Source organism: Plectropomus leopardus, chromosome 8 (assembly GCF_026936395.1).
Source record: "Plectropomus leopardus strain MGB_pleo_1.0 chromosome 8, ASM2693639v1, whole genome shotgun sequence".
In the NCBI taxonomy this organism is placed as follows: Eukaryota; Metazoa; Chordata; class Actinopteri; order Perciformes; family Serranidae; genus Plectropomus; species Plectropomus leopardus.
Genome location: NC_142183.1, coordinates 17,185,073 through 17,208,366, shown reverse-complemented (window position 1 = coordinate 17,208,366; position 23,294 = coordinate 17,185,073). Strand labels below are relative to the sequence as shown.

The 23,294-nt window shown below is 38.2% G+C and overlaps 2 protein-coding genes across 2 annotated transcripts; both read left to right on the top strand.

Moving 5' to 3' along the window:
- Positions 1–23: 23 nt before the first annotated feature.
- top6bl (TOP6B like initiator of meiotic double strand breaks) lies at positions 24–11,830 on the top strand. Its single transcript, XM_042493486.2, has 14 exons — positions 24–1,309; positions 1,527–1,650; positions 2,881–2,934; positions 3,011–3,132; positions 3,392–3,475; positions 3,555–3,610; positions 4,428–4,499; positions 5,496–5,691; positions 7,509–7,632; positions 9,913–10,071; positions 10,160–10,281; positions 10,959–11,069; positions 11,265–11,363; positions 11,478–11,830. The coding sequence occupies exons 1-14, from the start codon at positions 1,289–1,291 to the stop codon at positions 11,526–11,528; spliced, it is 1,395 nt and encodes a 464-aa protein (XP_042349420.2). The 5' UTR covers positions 24–1,288; the 3' UTR covers positions 11,529–11,830.
- A 743-nt stretch (positions 11,831–12,573) lies between these two features.
- Positions 12,574–23,282, top strand: pola2 (polymerase (DNA directed), alpha 2). Its single transcript, XM_042493236.2, has 18 exons — positions 12,574–12,916; positions 13,690–13,814; positions 13,970–14,058; positions 14,179–14,236; positions 14,358–14,467; positions 15,488–15,687; positions 15,909–15,997; positions 16,412–16,564; positions 17,817–17,879; positions 18,050–18,101; positions 18,971–19,089; positions 19,295–19,333; positions 19,901–19,974; positions 20,119–20,227; positions 21,137–21,243; positions 21,510–21,566; positions 21,656–21,782; positions 22,721–23,282. The coding sequence occupies exons 1-18, from the start codon at positions 12,832–12,834 to the stop codon at positions 22,871–22,873; spliced, it is 1,809 nt and encodes a 602-aa protein (XP_042349170.2). The 5' UTR covers positions 12,574–12,831; the 3' UTR covers positions 22,874–23,282.
- Positions 23,283–23,294: the final 12 nt, after the last annotated feature.

The following is a 23,294-nucleotide window of genomic DNA, read 5'->3' as shown; positions in this document are numbered from 1 at the left end:
TGGTGTACTGTAGCAAAAAGTCAGCTGAGGAAAACTGTGAGATGTGGCTGAAAGCTCAGGAAAAAGCTTGTAAGTGGAAGATTATGTCTTCAGTTGTTTTTGTAAATTTGGTGCAATTTAAGGACAAAAATTAATTCTATAATTAAACATGTATAATATAGTACAGATTCGGTACACTTACATATTTTTTACCATAATATCGTGGAAAAAATATTCAAATACATGTGATTGAATAGCATAAAGCAGTAAGGCACTTACTGTTCATTACTTATTAGGGTGGGGAGGAGAGGAGAGGAGCTTTACCTTTAAATGTTTTTTAATTCTTTATTTTAAATACCCATAGGTTCCTAAACAAGAAATGAGGTCACACTCCAACTCTGATTAATAAAATACACTCCCTAAATGTGCAGGATTATTTTTTTATTTGTACACAGTCAGGGGTTTGTAGAATTTGATTCACCAAGACCTTTCTGCCTTTTTTTTTCAGTTTTTTTTGTTTGTTTGTTTGTTTTTTTTAATTGTCTGGACAGCTCTTATTTTATTTTTGAAATACCTTTTAATATGTATTATAGTATTTGACTGATGAAATCTGGATTTACCACCACCGTATCTCTTAATCCCCGACTATGACCTTACTTTCAGGAGCCCAATCAAATGAAAAAGGCAATGCTATTTCTACAAATTTGTCATTGTATTGTACTGTATATTTTTCATCTCGTTCGTGAGGTATTATCCGTGTATTTCATTGCTTGCTGTGTCACAAAGACAAAAAAGATTATATATTATTATATTGCAAGTAGTGCCGACCGCAATCTGATTGGTAAACAAAACATTACATAAAAAGTCCAGAAATGTGCAATTGTTCATCAATCAGGAGACAAGGAGCGTTTTAGGGCACGTTATATGGAGCTGATAACACAGTGTCAAAATAATCTCGGTAATTACAGTTTATATAAAAAGTAACAGCCAACTCACCAATGCTGTAAATTATTGCCTATACTAACACAAAAGTGACAAAAATCAGCATAAACCGTCATTTTCTGAACCCACAAATTATAAATACCAACAAAAACGGACATTTGCGTTTTGGAAAAATAAACAGCAAAATTAAATGCACACTTAAAACTACTCAGTCCAGCACAACAGGTGAAGGGAACTATAAACTAAGTGATTGGGACCGCAGTAACAACATAATTTTGGTAAAGCTAAATAAGCATCCGGGCACGTGTGCAAGGTGCAAGCTCAGTCAGCGCGTGCATGGCGATGAGATTCCCTCAGTATGTGAAAGATGCTCAAAAAAATACAACAGGTAATGTAAACGTCGATTTTTTGTTTTTGGTTTTTTTTTTGCTAGAAGTGTAAAGTTTAGACATGTAAAATTATTTAAAAGGCAGTTAATCTCCGCTCATAATCGGTCATAAACGGCAGACTGGTTAGCGAGGGTTGAAGTTAGCTAGCACAACATGAAGTAAGCTAACATAAACATTAGCTTAAGTAGTAGCTTGCGGTTTTTATTTTCACTGCAGGTGCTGCGGCTGGTCATGATTTTGGGAAAGCAAAGACAACAGCATGGTTTAAGGACTGCAGGGGGACTTTTGGTACTTTTGTGGACTGAAACAGGAGCTTCTGTCCAAAGTCTAAACTGCACTGGTGAGTTTTAACACAACACCACGGTCTCATAATCGGTTTCATGATGATGATCTAACAGTGCAATAAAAGTGTCTTAAAAGGTTGTTAAAAATTGAAGCTGAATGTACTTGAACAACGAATAATTATACTTACATAAAAAAGGGTGTACATTTTATTACTTGAATTTGAATATAGCACGTGTAAAATGTTAATGACTTAAAACGGAAAGAGCATCAAAACATTGATAAACTGAGATGCCTTATTTACAAACACATGTAATGTTTGATGCACCAAAGACCAAAGTCCAATTTTAAATAGCTTTACTAACAGTTGCAATAGTTAGTGGTGGAATAAGTACTCAAATGCTTTACTTAATTAAAATAGAAATGCTATAGTGTAGAAATACGCCTCTACAAGTAAAAATCCTGAATTCAAAATGCACAGAAAATAACAAAAGTTAAGGTGTTCAGTTTGTAGAAAGCCACCATTAAGAGTGTTTGTATTTGTTTGTGTGTCCACATTGTCTACGTGTTTACACAAATTGGTGAATAGATTAGTAGCACAGTACTGCATCATATCATGTTTTTAAATATAAAAGGTAACTTTACGTGTAAAATAGAGATGTAAAGTAACTAAAACACAACTGTTCTTATTTTCAGGTGATTATACATTAATGAAAACATAGTTATGAATATTATATATAATTTCTGCCAACAGATACCCCTAAAACCTACATACTGGACCTTTAAATGAAAATACTCAAGAATGTCAAAATTGTACTGACATTTATACATCCATACATTTTCATTTGCTTATCTGGGGTCAGGTTGCAGGGGGTCGAGGTACTTGAATAAATGTACAGTACTTAGTTACAGTCGACCACTGACAACAGCAGTATAATAAATTTAGATTGTTTCAATAAAAAATAGCAAAGCCAACATTCATAATAATCAATTTAGAAATAAAACAACATTAAAAAAATTTAAATGTAATTTTTTTTATTTTAAAAAACATTTTAAAAATCTGCAAGATATGGTAAAAACACATATAAACAACAAGAGCAGTCCACCCACTACAAAAAGAGAAACAGATCACCATAATAGATTGGAAATTATTAATTACTCACACCAATAAGCATGTCCATCTCCATATCCAACAACTTGATTATGGATAATGAAAAGTGGCAGCAGCTGTTTGGACATATAGCAGGTACATTAAGTGCTTTGACAGTGTTCACATTTTGTGGTGCAGTTGCTGCTGCTGGTCCCTGGTGCACAGGGATTCAAATGAAAGCACTCCAGCCTGGTATGTAAACACACAATTGACATATACACAAATCCTGAGCTTCAGTACTCTTCATCACCTCCTTTTATTATATTAGTCCTTACAGATTTGAAGGAGGGCTTGTTTCCCTGTTCCTGGCCGTGTCCTCTGCCTGACCCCGAGGAGCTGGGGGCCTTCACTGACCTATATGGTTCCCTCAGATTGCTCCTGTCTTTCCAGGTACAAACAACAGTGATACTTAGCTATAAATGCTGATATTGGAACCTGGGTATTGCCTTTTTTACGAGCAAGATATTTGGGATCACTTCACTGATTGTAGTAGTTGAACCAAACTTGATAACACAAAATGTCAAGAACTAATGCTACTCTTTTTTTTTTTGATAGATTTCCTCTCACTTCCAAAGTGATCCCATATAGATGATCACAGTGAGCCTGTGAGTGACATATCATCTCTGTCTACATCTTTGCTTTCACACAGATTAAAGATGTGAGACTTTTCAGTCCAGACTGGTGTGCTCGTATGGAAGCGTTCCTACACACGTTCAGTTTGGCTAATGCAATGGTACGATCTGTTTCCCTGTGTGTTTACACAGTATGGTGTTAAAATGGGAAGCAAACTTCACTGCCCCTCTTTTTCACAGGTCAAAATCCACCTCAGATTCAAATTCAGTCAGCAGACCTTCCAGCGAGACTTTAGGTATGACTTCTAAATTTGTAGGCAAAGCTCATAGACAGGGTTCCCATAATCATGGAAAACCTGGAAAAGCAACAGAATGTTGCAGTCATGTTTTCCAGGTGTGGAAGAGTCATAGACGTGGTAAAAATCATTGAAAGTTTTAAAAAATTATGGAATTTTATTCTGTGTAATGAAATTCTGACAGTAATCTTGTGTGGATGATAACCTTCCATGTAATGTAACATAACAATAAGTTCTGTAGATGCTGACGTAATGCAGCACTTGACGAAATTTCGTGTACTATCCATTTATGTTTTTTTCTTTTCTCCGTTCATTGTCCCGTCTCATTCATTTATGCCAGATAGCTGAAATTATGTTTGAATAGAGATTAAAATCTGATATGTCTGAAAAACACAAGGGGAGTGGGGCAAAAAAAAGATGGGTCCTTGAAAAGTCATGGAATAGTATTGAAATACTGCCCATTAACATGTGTGGGAACCCTGCATAGCTTTATTCTCTGGAAAATCTGGCAAATTTTGGATTGCATGACTTCATGATGGAATAGTGTTATTCAATTTTAATTTAATATATTGGTTTATTCATTTACTCTGTAATATATGAAACTGATCTGTTTTCTTTTATAAAGTGCTTGTTATAAAGTTACTAAACATAAAAAGTAAAAAATTTCCTCACAGCAGAAGATTAAATTTTAATAGCAGCTGTTTTTGGATTTTCGAGTTACAACATAATAACAAACACAGGGGATCAATACTCCAGTCAGAACTTCCTCTGCCCTCAGTTTTTACGAGGTGCTAACGTTGTGCTCATATCCTTGCAGAGCAGCGATGAAGAGCAGAGTTGCATGGGCAAACCAGCCGTCACTGACCTTGGATGTCACCTCTAGTACAAAGTAAGTAACGCTGCTTTATTTTAATTTAATGTGTGGTTGTTTGTGTGGATCAGTGTTGCCTTAATAGAATCCAAAAGGTGCAGATGCAACACAAACATGATACAAATAAATACACAGGTATGTTTTAGGGCTGCAAAAGGGCTGTTAATCACAATCACAATTTTGGCTTCTCACAATTAAATAAACATGATCAATTGCAATATTGAAGTTTAAAATTAAGCCTTCCCGAAACTAATAGCACTCCACTTTTGAAGAGCTGTCATGCAGCTATGCGAACACCCTGCAGCAGCAGCCTGTGCAAAACCTTACTGAATGTTGCAGACGGCAGGACAAAAATAATCCATCATCTATCATCATTATCCATTGTTTGGAAGTATTTCAGATTTAGGAAAGAACAAATCATATGCAAAGAGTGCATGAGACTTGTGTCTGTGAAACAAAGTGTCACAACTAACTTGTCAAATCACCTTGAAAAAAACACCAAAATCAGGGGTGGCGTCTCGCTCATTGAGTCGAACATCCGCCCCATATAGGCTGAGTCCTTTGCAGTGGTCTGGGTTTGATTCTGGCTTGTGACCCTTTGCTGCGTGTCATCCCTGTTCTCTCTCCCCCTTTCCTGTCACTCTAAAACTGCGCTATAATAAAGGCATGAAAAGCCCAAAAAAAAAATCTTTTTAAAAAAACCCCCAAAAAACACCACAATCTGCAGACATCCATGATAGCGACACTGCATCATGGTAACATGGCTGCTGTTCAAAAAAAGCATACCGAAAAATAAAGCAACGGATATGTATATCTGAAGGAGATGCACTGAATTCAGGTTAAGAAGAACCTTGTTTTAAGTCATATTTTAATTCAAAGATTAGCACGTTAGCAGGAATGTAGCACAACATGGAAGTTAAAGTGATGTTCTGATTGAAATCACTGTGATTATCATTTTGGCCATAATGTTCATTGTTATTCATAGAAAGCGATTCTCTCTTCTTGTGTTTAAAGGCCTCCAGACTGCGTGAAGAAAGGATGCTGGTGTATGGGAGGACACCCTGTCGTTGGAGGCAGGCTGCCTCTCAGTATCCCACCCGAGGCCATGGACCAGGGCCTGTTTGGGGAGCTCAGCATCCAGCCTGTCACACTCCTGAGCCCCTGTGTGCTGCAGTACCCCAATCTGACAACACAACTCACTCACATACAAATATCCTTTGCTGAATTTATCATGAGTCTTTGGTTTTCATGGTTATTTTTTTGATGGTACAGTTCAGCTGTCCCCATCAGACCATCACTCCCAGTGTGCATTGGGACTGTTCGTAGTTTGGAAGCAGTTATGAGGGTCAATACCCCCAGGTCTTAGGCCATGGTGTTGTGCTGGAAAATACTGGCTTTTTCCCTTCCCATTGGGAATAAGTCACTAGTAAGTAGTTCAAGTATCCTGGAGTCTTGTTTGCAAGTGAGGATGTGAGTTGGATTTTTTTCTTATATGCTCTTTTTACTGTGCTGTTAACAATTAAAAAAACACAATGCGCGTCTTGAGAGGCCATCCAAAGTATAATTGGAATAAAAAAAAAAACAGGATCTCTTATGATACAAATCGACAGTTCTCATAAGACTGTGTTGTCTTATTACAGTATGACCACATGCTGAACAGAACTAGTTCAGAAGACGTGTCAAAATGAAATATGTTCATAGTTGTTACAAACAGCCACACACGGTTGTGCAACAAAAAGTCGTCTGTCTTCTGACGCAATTCAGTGGGAGAATTTCACTACCATTCATCTTGTGGGCAGAGGAGAGTAACTGATTCAGTCTGTCTAGCATGCTGGGATTCCTGCGATACGAACCAAGCTGGCAGCGCGACGAGAAGGCATGACTATACAAAAATTTGAACGGTGTTCACATCAAGACAACTACTCACGATGATAACTGTGCCGTAGGCGATAATCGCTCCATGCAAAAAAATATGTGTATTTCAGCAAATGTCTAAGTTAAAACCTCGTTCATGTGAGTCAGCGGTGTCCTGTTGAATTTTTAAAATATGACAGAAAATCGTTTTGTACTGTGCATAAAACAGCTTGTAGAGAAGAGGGGATGGAAATTTAGTGGGGCAGGAGACACTGTATTGTTTAGACATGGGAATTAACGGCGCACATTTCTTCTCGCATGTTTACTCTAAAAGGCATTTCTAGTGTTGCATTTTGTTGTTCACACGAAACTGCAGAAATAGTTTAATGCATAAAGGGAACTACCGTTAAAACTAGGAATAATAACAATTAATAGAAAATAGAATAAATAATAGATTAAAATAAATAGATTAATTGGTTGTTAAAAATTTAATTAATCATGTGAAATTTAATCAATCAATAGCTATGTAATGCTGTCAAAGTATGTGCAATATAATAATAATAATAATAATAATAATAATAATAATAATAATAATAATAATAATAATAATAATACATTTTATTTATAAAGCGCTTTTGAAGTAACTCAAGGACACTACAGAAGTCAGAAAAGATTATAGAATACATAAATATACATAATAAAATACATACGGCATTACAATTCAAATGAAGTTAACAGAAATAATACCTACATCGTTAATATGTTGCTGTTAGCTATGACTGAGGAAAAGGGATTTTATAGTGTTTTTTAAAAAAACGCAAAGTTTTCTAGTGTTTTTCAGATAATCGATTAATTGGTCTTACCAATAATAAATTAAAGAAAAGTGCTTACTTTTTACAACCCTAGTTCAACCACCTTTTTTTCACTGACCAATCACCGCTTGAAGTGGTTGTCATTGTCGATTTTGGAAAGTTACAGAAAAGGTTGGATACAGCCCCCCAACCTCAGTCGATCTACATTCCAACCCTCACCTACAGTTGTGAGCTTTAATAAGCAAAAATGAGTGAAATCAGACATCTGGGGGTAATACTTAGTGGAGCCGCTGCTCCTCTGTCGATATAGTTGAGGAGTATCTGTTTTGGACTAGTCTTCCTTGACTTCACATGTGTCCAGGTGTTGGTATGCGGCCCCAGTAATGTTCCTTTCACCAGCTCCTCCATCTTCTTCCAGAACCTTGCTGCTCATCTGGACTGTAAGGAACTGGGCCTGCACGCTCTCCGCTGCTGCTCCTCCAAAGGTAAACATCAACCACTGATGGGAACAACACATACAGATGTTCAGGATACAGTTTAGGTCATTTCCTAGTGGAGCTGTAGGGGCCTGTTTTCTTGGCTAGAGTAAAACTAAAAATCTAGTACAGTTAATCCTGTTTTAAAAAGTGAGCATCTGCAACATTTAATGAGGCCTGAAGTGAAGAGGACTAATTTGAACCACCTGGTTTTATTTGTTAGAGAATGAGCACGCAGCCTTGGCCTAAAGCTGCACATTAAACTTTAATGGTTCACAAAAGGCCGCTGATTTGAATCATATGAATGAAACCAGACCGAACAATGGAGGGAGAAAAAAACACCCACAAAATACAATAACAAAACCCCTTAAAGAGACAAAGAGCTCCAAACGCTGCAAATCTGGGCTCCGGCAGTGAAATGATTGTCTCTGCATTATTATAAATCTGTCTCCTGTGAATTCATCCACATGCAACTCATCTGCATTAGTGGCTTATGGTTATTGCAAATAGTTATGATGCAAGACGTGTTGTTGTTGTGCATCCAGATGGCAAAAACTTTCTCACAGAAGAGATTTGGGCTGGAGAAAAGGTTTACAGTGTTTGAGTTTGATACTGGATGCTCATATCTTATCCTAGAAATCACTGTTTGACATATTTAACTTTGACCATGATGTCTCACTGACCTTAACTACGTGGGTTTCGTTGCCAACATCTAATCAAAACTTAAAGCGATATTTCAGGGTTTTTTCAACTCCCCTCTGGGTTCTAAGTGTGTCAAAGTTTATTGTTCTCAGTTTTAACATATATTTACATGAATGGCTTGACCGCTTTGGCTGTGTCTTGTTTTTTATGTTTTGGGAATCACTTAGAAAGTATTTTAAGTATTTTGAAAATACAAAATTACTCCACTCTAATCTGTCTTGTTTGAAATTGCATTTGAATTTTTTTCAACCCCGTCAAATTATTAATAAACTCGACCTTTTTAGTTTGGCTTTTCGCTTTAGTTTGGCTCTTAATTGAACTTTATTTATCTATTGACTATTTATTTATATACTTTAGTCTCTTTCCCATTTTAGTCTGTTTACTACTTTCTACATCATTTTATTATTCTTATTTTTTATTTTTTTTATTGTGTGAAGCAGTTTGTGTTACAGTTCATTTGTATGACAAGTGTATATATTAAGAATATTTCCAGCGCTTAACCTTGACATCAAACAGCCCTATCTGATGGGCAGCAGAAGCCATTATACCCATCTATGCTCTTTTTTAAAGCCTCCAGACTCTTTTGACTTCTTTTTTTTTCTTTTTGTGTCAAATGTCAAAGGCATCCGGTGGCTTTGAAGAGAGCACAGTTGGACATAACAGTTTAAAAACATTTAGAAAACAAATATTTTTGTCTGATATGGTTAAAAATAGACAACCTAGGGCGCATTACACTTTCTCCAATATGTATATTTAACAGTAAACATGAACATAATTCTTAGGAACATTTTCTTTGTACCTGCAAACATGGTTTTTAAATGGATCTCATGAAAATGACTGAATTTCTCGTATACTTGAAAAGCAGGTGGTTGAAATTTTCAGTGAAATAGTCCAAATAAATCCTTGTGTGTCCAGACAACAGTCTTCCTTTCTGAATGTATTTCTGCCTTCTTCAATGTTTAAGCCTTCATTTAGTCCTGCAGTAACTAGAGTATCTGTATCTGGGAATTTGTCTGATTTCGCAGAAACTGCCCTTGCGTAATAATAGTCTGCTGTCATTGCCGACTACACAATGAATCACAACCAGAAACAAAACCACACGTCTGCATAAATCACAAGATGCTTATTCATTCACAAGAATATAAACAAAAAAGGCTCCATAATACAGCCTGCTCTGCTCTTTGAAGAGAAGATTTGTTGTGGCCTAGAGGGATCTATTTTGAGGTATCAGCGCTTCAGAATGCCTCAAAATTGTTGTTACTTTACAACCCAAGAAAGGACTTTGTAAACATCCGTCAACTCATTCAACCTCAGTGAAATCAAGTTTTGAAACCAGAGCTGTAAACCAAATGTTACAAAACACACGAAATGTAAAAATTACTTGCCAAACCCAAAGGTGCGTCTTCTATTACCACAATATTACGCACATGTTGTGATTGTTAATCCTCATAGCTGTATGCTGGTGTGCCTTCAACCAGTGTAGACCTGTAGTGTTTACTTTTTGAATATCGTGAATATCCTAACTAATGATCTCCTTTTGGTCTCATCTTTCACACTGCAAAACATGTTGTAACATCCTCCCTGCAGATCTTGTACACAGCGGGAGCACTGTGTACACAGTAGAGCAAGAAAACAGAGAGGATCCAGGGCAAGAATCAAGTGTTCGCCCAACACAGCAGAGACTCCTGCTTTTCCTCTTCCTGCAGCACAGTGACCCTTTCACCCAACAGCTCTCTGATATGATGGGTGAGAGACAGCTGCATGTGCAATGGCAGAACACCGTGTTAAAATTAGTCATACTTACTTTTTGAATCCGTCTTTGATCCCCCGACAGCCACAGAAGCGCTGATAGAGCGACATCTGGAGGATATTCTGAGCAACAACAAGCAGGCGGTCACAGCAGCCCTGCAGACAGAACTGAAGGACACACTGAAAGCCCAAAACCACAGAAAAAAGGCAAGCGTGACACACACATACACACTAACTGCCAGAGAGGGAATGTTTCTTTAACATACTGTTGTTGTTGTTGTTTGTTGTTTTTTATATATATGTATAATTTTGACAGTGTCACGTAATAGTGTATAATGCCTCAACAACTGTTTGACTGATAATCAGTTCATTGATGATGTTGTTTATCAAACAAAAAGCAGCAATGATTTATTTGATTAGTCGTCAGCTGTTATTTAATGCCAACTTATTTGATAATTGATTCATTGGGATGGAGTATTTTTTTTTCAAGAAAAAGTAATAATAATTCTCTCATTTCAGCTTATTAAATGTGAATACAGTGAACATCTTATTATGATTGCGACTGTCCAGGTCAAATTTGAAAATAATTGGTAGTTGCAGCCCTAAGTATGTCATTTTTTTGCTTCTTGCAGCTTCTCAAATCTGAGGATTTTTTTTTTTTAAATTTCTCAGACTTTTGTCATTGTCAATTTAGCATATTTTGGTTTTGGACTGTTGTTGCATTTGAAAATGTCAACTTTGGACACTGGGAGATTGTGATGGTCATTTTTCATTAATTTCTGACACTTTATACAGTAAAAGAGTCAATAATTTGAAAAAAAAATCAATACATTCATGAAAAATAACTGATTTGGATTTAATTTAGTAAATGTTTTGATGTTAAGGAACAAGAGAAGCTGCGTTCAGCTGCTGAGGTGATTCTCAGTTCGACCATCAGTATTGTGAGCTGTAGCAGCAACATGGACTTCAGAAACGCCTGTCTGAACACAATGAAGGTGTGAAAACATTTAATTTACAACCATATGTACAGATTCATACAGTTCATTCTTAAATAAGACTTATTCACTTCCAAAACGTGCATGATTTGACACTTGCAGAGATGTAACCACATAAATGCACCTATATACATGTATACTTGCTGATGGTGTGGCAGAGGTCAGATGTGCATCCATAATGTATGTGTTTGTCAGGTGCGTGACACTCATGACTTGTCCGCCTCCCTCTGTGAATCACTGAGGAGGGTGACATCATGGAAATTCACTCCCAGGGGCAGGTGTTATTCAGCCAAGGTGAGTGGGATGTTTGTTGTTCACTGACACCACCCAGTTACTATAGCAGCACTGCAGTGCTCATAGACATACCATTTATTCCATAATCGTAACACCGCGCCATTACTCTCACAGGTGGAAGAACATCCTGAGAGTGATGATGATCCCGCAAGAACAGAAATCTGAGCGTGTCTGTGTTTGTATGGAAATAGTTTTGTTCTGGTAGAAAGCTGTGGAAGCAGAATATCTTTGTAGTTTAAAGCGGGGCAGTAGTGCAGGTTGTAAATATGCTATAGAATAGAAATATCTGTTTAACCTTTAATTTAAAGAAATTGATTTATTTATCATAGTTTGTGTGTTACACCAGATGTTTCTTTAACACAATTCTAAAAAGATTTACATTCAACTAAATATCCCATCTAAGATAATTCTTTGTTAATGTTTCTTTTTTTTTGTACCGTTAAATAAACACAAACTTTATTTTTTAAGTACCCTTTAATATGAAGACTGTAACAATAATAAGAAGAAACTTTATTTAACAAAAGATTGTAGTAATTGTAACAAATTGTAGGAAATTATAAAAAAAATGAAAGGAGCTACACAAAAGAGAGGGTAAAATAAATATAAAATGAATGAAACAAAGTTACAAAGTGCTTTACAAAAATATAAAGCACTAGACAATTGTAGAAAAAGTTTAAAAGTTTAAAAGATGTTTAATGTGGGACAAAAAGAGCCACACATTAGAGAGAGTAAAAGAAGTTAAAATAAAATCAATGAATAACTACAAAAATGAAGAAAATATATAGACAATGGCAATTAAAAAAAATAAATTAAAAAAGTGTAGAAGTTATAAAGCTACAAGTTAGAGTAAAAAAAAAGTTAAGGGAATACCTTTGAATATAAATAGGTTTTAAGAAGTGACTTCAATATAAAGGTGAGTTCATACCATAAACACTGTGAAAGCACATTCATAAAAATGTGTTTTTAAGGGGGTACGGTTGCATCGTATGGTATAATAGTTCACGCTATTGTTTAATGGTGTAAAACAAGTTTAACTAGGATAACCAGACCGGATAAACATAATGTGTGTATATCGACGAGCCCGAGGCCTGAAACTAAATAACAGCTGTGATAGTGACCACTAGATGGTGGTAGAGGCTTTTATTTTTGTGGCGCTTTTCACTTCCGCTTATTATTGTTATGGGATGTGATGTCAGATCCGGCCGCCAACACCGGCAGCGCTTTTTCGCGGTAAAATCATAAGATGAAATGGGCATGTGATGTTGATAAGACGTATTCTGAAATATAACGTGAAACTGTATGCTTAAGTTAGTGTTTAGAAATCGCATTATTAGGAGAATTAGCTCGTCGGCGTCGATATGAAGTGAGAGTAAAGCTAACGTTAGCTAACAAAGTATCATCGAGACATCGGACCGTCTGAAGTTTTATCTTTTCTGCAATAACACAGTTTCTACACAGCATATAAACAATGGCAGGAGTTACCGGGGAAAGCCTAAAAACAGAGCTGGAAATGTTTGACATACCCTGTCAAGATGACTTCGCCCTCGACAAGAGTAAGTAGCTAATACCTGCTAATATCTGTCCTTTTGGTAGGTAAATATGTCAACAATAGTAGCTAAGAACAACAACCACCCAAAAAACAGGGTGTAGCGTGACCCGATGTTACTGCTATACTAATTTAACTTTTCAGTGTGAAATTTATGACGGAAGTTATTAGTTTTCTCGTTAGTTGTGCCTTGGCTCGTTATTATATGACCTTTAATTTTATTTTTGTGATGCCCATGTGTTTCTTTCAGTGCCTTACATCAACCTTATCATTGACTGCAGATGGTCAAATCTGCCACATTTACATCAGACTCATGTTTAATAGTTTGTAGTCTTTGTGATGAATAAATAAATAAGATATAGTCAAGAAAACTTTGTTGTTTTCAAACTATAATCCCTAAATATAAAATATAAGTTTCCAAAATGGGCCATTGTGCATAAAGGGTACATTCACATACTACTACTTAAATTATACTTTGATGCTGATACTTTTGTGATTTTATTTAAATAAAACTTTCCCTGTAGGGATTTTACCAGTAACAAAATATTACTACACCATGGTATTGCTATTTTTTACTTAGGTAAAATACCCAAGTATTTCTTGTACTGCTGTTTGATATAAATATGCTCAGTTCAGAGAGATTTTTCACACTTAAGCACACCTGTTATATGTGTAGTAATTATCCTCTGCTGCTAATTTACAGTTTTTTTTGTAAGACATGTTACATCTCCCTTTTTACCTGCTGTCCTCTATTTCTCTTGTGTCTCCTCCGTCCCTCAGTGGTGGAGCAGTGTATTATTAACAGGATACAGGCTGATGAGATGGTGCTGGAGTGGGTGGCCTACAGCCACACAAAAAATGGACTAAAACTCACCACGGACACCCTGGAACAATTCGAACATGAGGTAATAAACTGATGTTTCTGTTTGTTTCACATCATATGGATTTTGTTAATGATATTTCTGCTTTGAACTTGGCTCTCTGTTAGTCAAAACGCTGGCCTTTAACGTCAGATAGGTGCATCAGTTTTGTATTTAGAGCAAGGTTATGTTCTTTGCAGGTGTTAAATAAGAGAAATAAATCCAAACAAAGCTTCAGAAAAGAAGAAACTCATAACAGAACCAGAGACGTCCACTCACTGCAAGACTTGTATCCTTCACAGTTGACTCAAAGTTAGAAAAGAAGCTTTTAATCTTGTAAAGTTTTTCTGATGTCTGTTGTGATGATTTGGTATTGCTGTTTCGTCAGTCCTTGACATTATTTGTTTAGAATCAAAGCTGAGGAAGAGGAGGAGAATCTGCTCGACGCTTACTCCACTCCTGCTAAGGTTAGCCGTCACTTCTGATTTTAGTTGTGACTTACTGATGTGCTCGACCCTGACTCTGTGTGTGTGTGTGTGTGTGTGTGTGTGTGTGTGTGTGTGTGTGTGTGTGTGCGCGTGTGTGTAGGGCTCTCAGAAGCGAGCGCTGACCACTCCTGAACACCCTCAATCTAAACGAACTGCAGCTCTGCTGGCCAGCCCGAGTCTGCTGTTGTCTCCTGCCAGCTTTTCTCCCAGGTACTCCGCAAAAACATGGACGAACAGCCAGTGAGCTGCTGGGAAACATCTGAAACCACACAAACATATACTGCTCCTGGCTCTGATGTTTGTCCGTTGTTTAATGTAAATATGCAGGTTTTTCACTTAAAAAAACCCCAAGTTTATATAGACTCATACAAAAGTAAACTTTCTCACTTTTTCTCACTTTTTTCCCACTTGGAGTGTGTGATGGTGTATGTATGTGTAGAGACTCTGCCCTCTGCCTGTATTTTATTAATATTTTTTTGTATGCAGGACTTTCTTTGGCACAGCGTGTAGGCAAGGTCAGGACTTATGACCGTAAACAGGACACATCTAAGAGGAAGCTACAAAAACTGCAGAGACGGCACTGAAATGCAAATATAGTGAGGCAAAATGCCGTTATTAGGTTCACTTTTGCTGACCAATCTTGCATAGCATACCTTAAACAAACAGCGTACATCCGAATAATTTATTTTTGACTTGTATTAAAATTACTTTCTCAGATAAACCAAGTGGACAACTTGAACAAAGCTAGTGTGGGGATATGTTGTGTTTCTAAATGTAATTTTCTTTATTGGCTTGGCAGTCTCCTTTTTTTTATATATATATTCAATTCTTTTTTCAAGACAAGTTACAAATATTCAAAATACAAAAACACAATAATTGCGTATTAGTGGCAAGAAACCAGAAAATGCGGGATCAGGACTTTCATTCAAGCTGACCCCTTTGTTTAAATGTGTCCTTATGTGCAACTGTCCGACTTATTTATTTTTTTATTTAAGGAGTACTTTTTGGGCATTTTCACCTATTATTTAACTGCGGACAGTGTAGTATGACGTGTAACAAAAGTCCCAAGGCTGGAATTGAATCAGGGTACTTGAGGTTAAATGACATGCGCCATAAATACTTCGCTACCAAGGCATCCGAAAACATAACTTTTTACCAGTTCACTGAATCACTTTTTGAGATGTACATCTCTTGCACAGTTTCCCAACTCTCCTCTTCTCTCTTTGAAAGTGCAACACCGTCCCAGAAGTACAGCCAGCGAGGAGCCAAAGGGGAGGTGGTGGTCACATTTGGGGCCGTGCAGGGCACCCGCTGGGCGGGCAGGAAGGCTCTAAGCGCCGGTGTTCAGCTGGAGCTGCTGGAAGGGCCTGAAGACTCCCTCCGCTGCAGCTACAAGTACATGTTCCAAAGACTGCGCGATGTTCGAAATGGTAAGAGACAAAAAAGTTAACGAGCATGTGAATTCATAGAAATTCTTTGGAGGGAAGAGTCCTTTGTTTTAAATCTCATACAGCCTGTCGCATAGCATCACACTGGCACTCAATCATGCCTCTCAAAATATATAAGAAACCATGGCACCCTGCTCAGATGAAACGGCACACACGATAACACGTTTTTTAAAGTTTAAGATCTTTGCGTCTTTTTTATCTAGTGTTGACGGAGAAGATAGAGGAGCTTGGCGACGGCCTCAGGTCTCACTTCAACATCGAAGAGTTCTCCCCGGTCTCTCTGCCTGCTCAGGTACAGAGGTGTAACTGCTGTGACAAAACCAGTAAAAGCACAGAAGCCTTAAACCCATGATTTCCAACATCTTATAGATATAACTTGATATTTTACTCAGCAGTTTTATTCTTAACTAGGAAACTTTTTGAACACTAAACAAATCAGCCTTTACATGTCGCTTATTTGAATTAGCTGTATTGCATATTACTGCATATTTGAATATACATGCAGGAAAATGTTAGTCCTAGTATGTGTATCTGCAGGTTAAACATGTTAATCTTTGAGTTTTTATGAAAAGTATAGCTTCACCATGTGCTCCAGGTTATTTTAGCAGACTTAAACTAGATGCTATTTGTAAATATTAAATGTGTCTATTGCATTAAGTATAATCTGAATGTTTAGTTTGGTGTTTTTCTATCTCTCCACCTGCAGGACAGTATAACAGTGTTGGGTCAGATTTGCTGTGACAGTAATGGCAAACTGAATGCACACTCTGTGCTGTTGGAGGCGGGACCGGAGCAAGGCGGTCAGCAAGTACCTGTTGACCTATCGGAGCTGAAAGAGTACTCCCTGTTTCCTGGTCAGGTGAGCAGAAGGAAACTTTTGTCTCTGCAGCTCGAGCTACAGTCGGGTCTGCTTTTAAAGCCTTCATATTTGATGACTAGGGGTGGGTGATATGGCCCTAAAATAATTTCACAATGTCTGGGGGCATTTTTGCATTAATGATATGACAAAATAAGAAAAATATTACATTCATTTCAAGAACATAAAACTGAAACAGTATAGGTTTTATGGTTTAATATGTCAACATAAACAACAGTTTGCCTTCAAATATTCAGTAAAAATGAAATAATTATCTACAACAACTTGAACTCAGAGTTAGATTCAGATGTGGTACAAAATATTAAATGCACAAAAAATAATCAAGCACAAATTAGACATCTAAACAGTTGACAAATACAAAAAAATACCCTTAAATCTATAAATATCTATAAATAAAGTGTCACTCAGCGCTGACCATCAGACCCAGCTACACACTGAGACCAGACTGTTATTTTGTGATGACCATCACCCATTTGCATTTATATAGCTTTTTTTGTTGAGCTGCAAGCATCACTTAGGTTTACATTATGGCAGGCATATCATAAAATTACCTGACGACCGCAATTCCTATGTGCACGTGCGCGAGAGAGAAGAGGGGGGAGACGCTGCGAGTTTACTCTGAGCGGTAAGTCGCTACGAGTCTGGTGCTGTTAATGAAACATTTGCAACACACAGACCTAACAACGCCAATGATTCCCCAATACTGACGCCACTCAGAAGCTAACTCCTCTAACCGTGGAGCCGGTGGCAGTTTTGCTTTCAGCCATGGTTATAGATGCAGTGAGTAACGTTATGACGTCATTATGTCAACAAGTTGGAATATCACCATTATTGCAATGAGTTTTTCTTATCATATTAAGCATTAAACTGGTATTATCGTGAATGTTATTTTATGGCACACCCCAGTTGTTGACTATAAAAAGACTTCTATCTGACTGTGCAGCTCTCTGCCACTTTTTTACCCACTTTCTGTTTGGTATTCTGCCGCTGTAAGTCACCAGACCAGAGTGCATTGTGACTGCAGTATTAATGAGCGGTGGTCTCTCCTTTTCCTGTGCACTGAGGCGTGTGCAGCAGGTTACACGGCCACCAAGAGTAACAGAGCATGCCAAGGACCTGGGCAGCAGACTCACCCAGCGTCTGACCGAGAACTCTGACAACCAGTCAACAGTTCACACATAAGTATGAGTAACCGCCTGCATGCAGCATATAAAACTCTGTTCTGTTTCCTTAGGTGGTGGTGATGGAGGGAATGAACACAACAGGAAGAAAACTGATGGCGTCCAAACTCTACGAGGTCAGTCACAAGTAACAAGTGCAGACACATTAGGAGAGTCAAAGTGAATGTCTTTACAAAGTGGCTTTTATTTGAAATATTGTTTAGAAAATGAGTTGGTTCAGAGTGTCTTAACTTTTAGAACTGGGGATTGTTTGTCTGTCTTCTGTTAAAGGTCTTGTCTTTTTTAGGGAGTCCCTCTTCCTTTCTACACGTCTGAGGCCAAAATGGAGACAGACGAAGGTAAATGATGTTGGTTTATAACATTTGTAAAGGTTTTTGTAAATCTAGTGATTAAATTAATGTGATTGATTCTTTATTTAGTGTTTTGCACACAAACGTCCCAAAGCCTCATGGCTTTACAAGACACTGTTGCAATATTATTTCAGTGATCAGTCCAAAATGTCATCAGATGAAGAGAAATCAAAGTAAATGGAGGTCATTATACTGAAAAGTACATCCTCGAGTCTTCATATTCAGCCCAATGAAACAAATAATGAACCTCACTCTCAGTTTCTCCTGTAATAACTTTATATCTTTAAAGGGAAAATTTGCCACCTTGTATGTGAATGTCCATTCAGTGTTGATGGTAAATGTACTTGACGGGAGCCATAAATTCCTCAGTGTGTGCTATACTGACTGAGAAAGCCGAGTTTGCAGCTGCAAAATCTGTTCCGCCGTCATTTGATGTGACGTAGTTGGAGGAAATGAAGAACTACAGGTTATTTCAGCTTGCATTTCTAGCCTGGTCTTCTTTACTTCTATTGCAAAACAGCTGCATCTCCAACAGCAAAAATTAGCAGCAAATATGAGTGTGGAGAATGTTACATTTTGCAGTGTTTTGGCTGACTCTGATATTCAGCCAGAGTATAAGACTGCAGAAATGTTAGCAGAAAGCAGAGAGTCGGTGGCTGCATGAGCCGTGAGGATACAGAATTCAGGGGCCCTCCAGAACGCTCAGAGCATCCTGATCCATGTAGGCGGTGCCGTGAGCAGAAGGACTCAGTTTGCTCGGTCATTACAGCACACGCTGACGAATTTGTTGCTTTGCAACGTCTTTTTCTCTCTTCCATGTAAATTTCATACACATTCGTCATCTCGTGTGATTGCAGAGCCGATGAACGTGCTGGTGGCGTGTGGACCGTACACTCCCTCTGACAGCCTGAACTACGACCCTCTGCTGGACCTGATCAGCATCATTGTCAGGGACCGTCCTGATGTCTGCCTGCTGGTAGAGTCACTTTCTTTAATTAATTTTGTTTGCTGTGACACAAGCTGTTTTTTCACATACAGGCGGGCAAACAAATGTATGTTTCGCAAGAAGCTCATAATCCGTTCTTTGGTGACAGTTTAGTAGCTTCAGGGAAACAGTTGGCACATTACTGCATGTTATCTGTGTATGTATGGGTGTTGTAATTCTCCTTTCTCCTCTCCAGTTGGGCCCGTTTGTGGATTCCAAACATGAACAAATCGAGGTACGTTTAACGGTGGACAGTTTGTGTCTTTACGCCAGAATACACACTGCGCCTAAATGAGGTTGTTTTGCATTTTAAAACTAATTGAAACATCCACAATCAATACATCATCATTTATTATAGCCACAGCAATCAGTCAATCAATCGATTAAGCGTCTGATAATTAAGACAAGACAATTAATTGGCAACTACTTTGATCATCGAATAATAGTTTTAGTTCTTCTTTAAGAAAAAAAGCCAAACATTTTCCAGCTTCATGCTCCTTAAATTTGAGAAATTGATGCTTTTCTTTTGTCATAAATCAGTATAACAGTGTTAGTATTTATAGACGTCGCCCTGGGCTCTTTGAAATTACACAGTGCACGTTTCACTATTTTCTGACATTTTACTGACAAAAGGTTTAATCAAGAAAATAATATGCAGGTAAATCGATGTCGAAAACAATTGTAAGTTGCAGCCCTAATAAAAGTTTCTTTGGTAAAACATTTTAATTAATTGTGTCCAAATCTTTAAATCCTGTTGGATGATATATGTGACCATCTTTATCTGCACCTGTTTCTCGAATAGAAAGGCCAGGTGACCGAGACGTTTGAGGCCATTTTCTCAAGATGCGTCGAAAGCATTGTGGATGGCACCACAAGGTTTGTCTCATAACCTCCCCGAACTGTGTTTTCAACTATTTAATCCTCTGAGGACCTTTAAGGCTAGCATTTTTGTCACCGTACCTTGTTATCAGAAACGTTTGCCATAATAAAGCTGAATCTGGACGATTTCCTTTTTTCCAGTGTTGGTTGCCACCTGGTGTTCGTGCCGTCCCAGAGAGACATCCATCATCATTTCATCTACCCGCAGCCTCCCTTCACGCTGCCGAACCTCAACAAGGAGCAAGCCCAGGTCAGACACTCAAAGACCCGACTGTAGCTGCTGCTTAAGGAGCTCATGCAGCAGGCTAGTGAGCAATCGTGGCAAACCTCATAGTATGATTTAAAAATTCAGATTTAGAGTTGTTAGTTTTAAAGTAAGTCATGTAGCAAAACCTGTTTGAGGCTTCTCATCAACAAGACTAAAGTAGAAGAACTCATAAAAGTGTCTGACTTCTCAGAGCTTGATAGCTGGAAATCTGGAAAGGATTTAAAAAAGCAGAATTTGAAAATGCACCCTCCTCCTGCAGCTCTCGCTCCGTCTCAAGCCCCTCCCACCAGACAACCACAAGCATATGCATGCACATCATACAGAAACCAGATATGACCATACATTGATTCATTTCATCGTATTTTGGCTGTGCCTCCCCCTGCCCCGCTCTCTGTTTCTCTCTGTTTATCAGACCACGTCAGAGACGCACTTTGGTTGTTGGCTGTAGTCGCTCAAATTCAGTCAAATCTTTCGAATGAAAAACGCAGCCCTGAGCCTTTAGCTCCACCAGCAGAAGGCAAAGCTATTAACAACTTCTATCAACGTGCTATCTCTGAAACGCTTAACCAATGTTTATACGTTTCATTTGGTTCATTGTCAGACTCTTTGATAAGTGAATTTTCCTTTTTAGGGTTGCTTTGCAGCGTAAGCAGCTGTTGCCGATGCTGGAACAGAAAATTGCCTGTTGATGGACAAAGTCTTTCGTCACAGTTTAGATTCTGTAAAGCCTAAAAACAGCCAAACGGAGTTGCAGAAGTCTGGTTTTGTCTCAGGCTACTTGAACTACAATATGTTTGCATTTTATTAGGGGCTTTTTCACCAATAATACTTCAATAAAACAGCCTACTTGAGCTTCAGTGCTTTACGAGTGTTTCTCTTCATACTCTGCAGCGTGTCACTCTGGTCCCTGACCCCTGCACCCTGCTGATCGACGGTGTGACCTTTGGCTTGACGTCCACTGACATCCTCTTTCACATGGGGGCAGAGGAGATCAGCTGGTGGGGAAAATTTCCAACTTTAACATTCCTTCATCCAATAATTGAGCTAGAAATGAGACATAATGCGTTGATGAACTGAAAAATCTAAGTTTTGTTATATTACTCATATTAACAAACCTCTTAGCCAAACTTTTTTCAGTCTTTGAATGTCGATGGGAGTTCACTCAAATACTAGAAGCAGTAGTTGCATAGTATTTATCATATATTTAAAGGAGTGGCATCACTGTGCAGTGCTATGTTGTATCTGAAAATGTGTTGTTTTTCAGTGGCACTGGAGCAGACAGATTTTCACGCATACTGAAACACATGCTGACACAGAGGAGGTAAGGCTCCTAAAACAGTTTGCTTGTTCTTTCCATTTTGAAGATGCTTCAGTGTTAATGGACTCTCCTTTTTGTGTTTTCATCTCCAGTTATTTCCCGCTGTACCCACCTGCGGAGGAGATCAACATGGATTACGAGAAGTTCCAAAACTTCGGCCAGATGCCGCTGACCCCAGACGTCCTCATTGTTCCCTCCGAGCTGCGCTATTTTGTAAAGGTACAGAACGCATGTTTATGTACGTTCACATCCTTATACAAACATTTAATGCAGTTATGGATTACATGGTCAACGTGGTCATTTCATGCGTTGTCAATATGAAAATAAGAGCAGCTTTGAGTTCGGGTCATAGATGGATAAAGAGAACTGGATACAGCGTTGGAGATGGGGTCCTGTTTATTCCTGTGAAATTGCTCAGTAGCACATGAAGCCAAAAAAGTTTTAATTTCAGTGTGTAAAATTACTCTGATAGTCTACATCGTGGGGCCCATAGAAGAAGCGCACCGAGACTTTTGCCGGCTAAGCAACTAACTTACAGTTCATTTCTCCACTGACTTGAACGGGGATGCAATTATTAAACTGTGTGACTTTTTTTTAGATTTTTGAAATATTATCAAACTCTGATGTGAAAATAGTCGTTTTGCAGGGGTTGTGAGGCTCAGAATGATATATGCAGTGATTTACAGACGTCTCTTTTCTGATGTAAGTCTACGGAAGAAAGAAAGTTTTTCTGGGCCCAATGGCATCACATGATGGACCCGGAAGTTGTAGTCAGGGTTGGAAATTGACACCAGCCATCAGCCAAACGCTGGTAAAATACGAAGTGGCGGCTTTACTCACCTGCCCAAAAGACAATGGTAATCTGTTGAGTGGCTGGTAGATGTTGGAGTCCACCAGCCAAAGTGGCAGGTGAACAAAAAAGTTAATTTCCAACACTGGTTTTAATTCTGCGGTTTTGCCATTATATCAGAAAGGCAAGGCCTGGTGCTCCAAAAAAACAACATTTTATGAAGAGACTTTAATGTAGCGTTTAGCCCAGTTTAAAAACAGAAAGCTTTATTTCATTTGTCTTGAGAAAAAAACACTTACGATTGGCATTTTCTTTTTAGATTATTTTACATGTTTGTTTTTTAAACCTCCTCTCCCCCTGTTGTCAGGATGTGGTCGGCTGTGTTTGTGTCAATCCTGGACGGCTGACCAAAGGCCAGGTGGGCGGGACCTACGGTAGGCTGCTAATTCAGCGCAGCGCTACATCGGTGGACGCGCAGAGAGTGAGCCCCTGTCTGGCTGCTCAGGTGGTGAAAATCTGAGAAGAAATTGAGACTTTGAATGCTCATTGACACCAGAAATGAGCCAAATAACCAGGACAAGTGTGCAAGCAGCTTTGAGCACTGCGCTCTCCAGGCATGCTGATGGAAAATATGTTAAAAAAAAAAACAAAAAACAATTCACTGAACTGTCTTGCCCAAGGATTTATTTTTATATGACAAACATGTCTGTTCGGTGTCATTACTGTGGTAGAGTATCAGACTCAACAGCAATTACAATCTCTTTTCAATAAATTATTGTCACTTTTTGTACTTTTTTTATACTTTTCACACACTTAAAGTACTCAAGGGCATTTTGTCAGGTTTGTTGTGATTGGAAGTGAAAGAAACCTGCTTTGGTGGCTCTAATTGTCCAAAAACTAAAATAAATAAATTCTTAATATGTAAATAATGCAGGTTAATG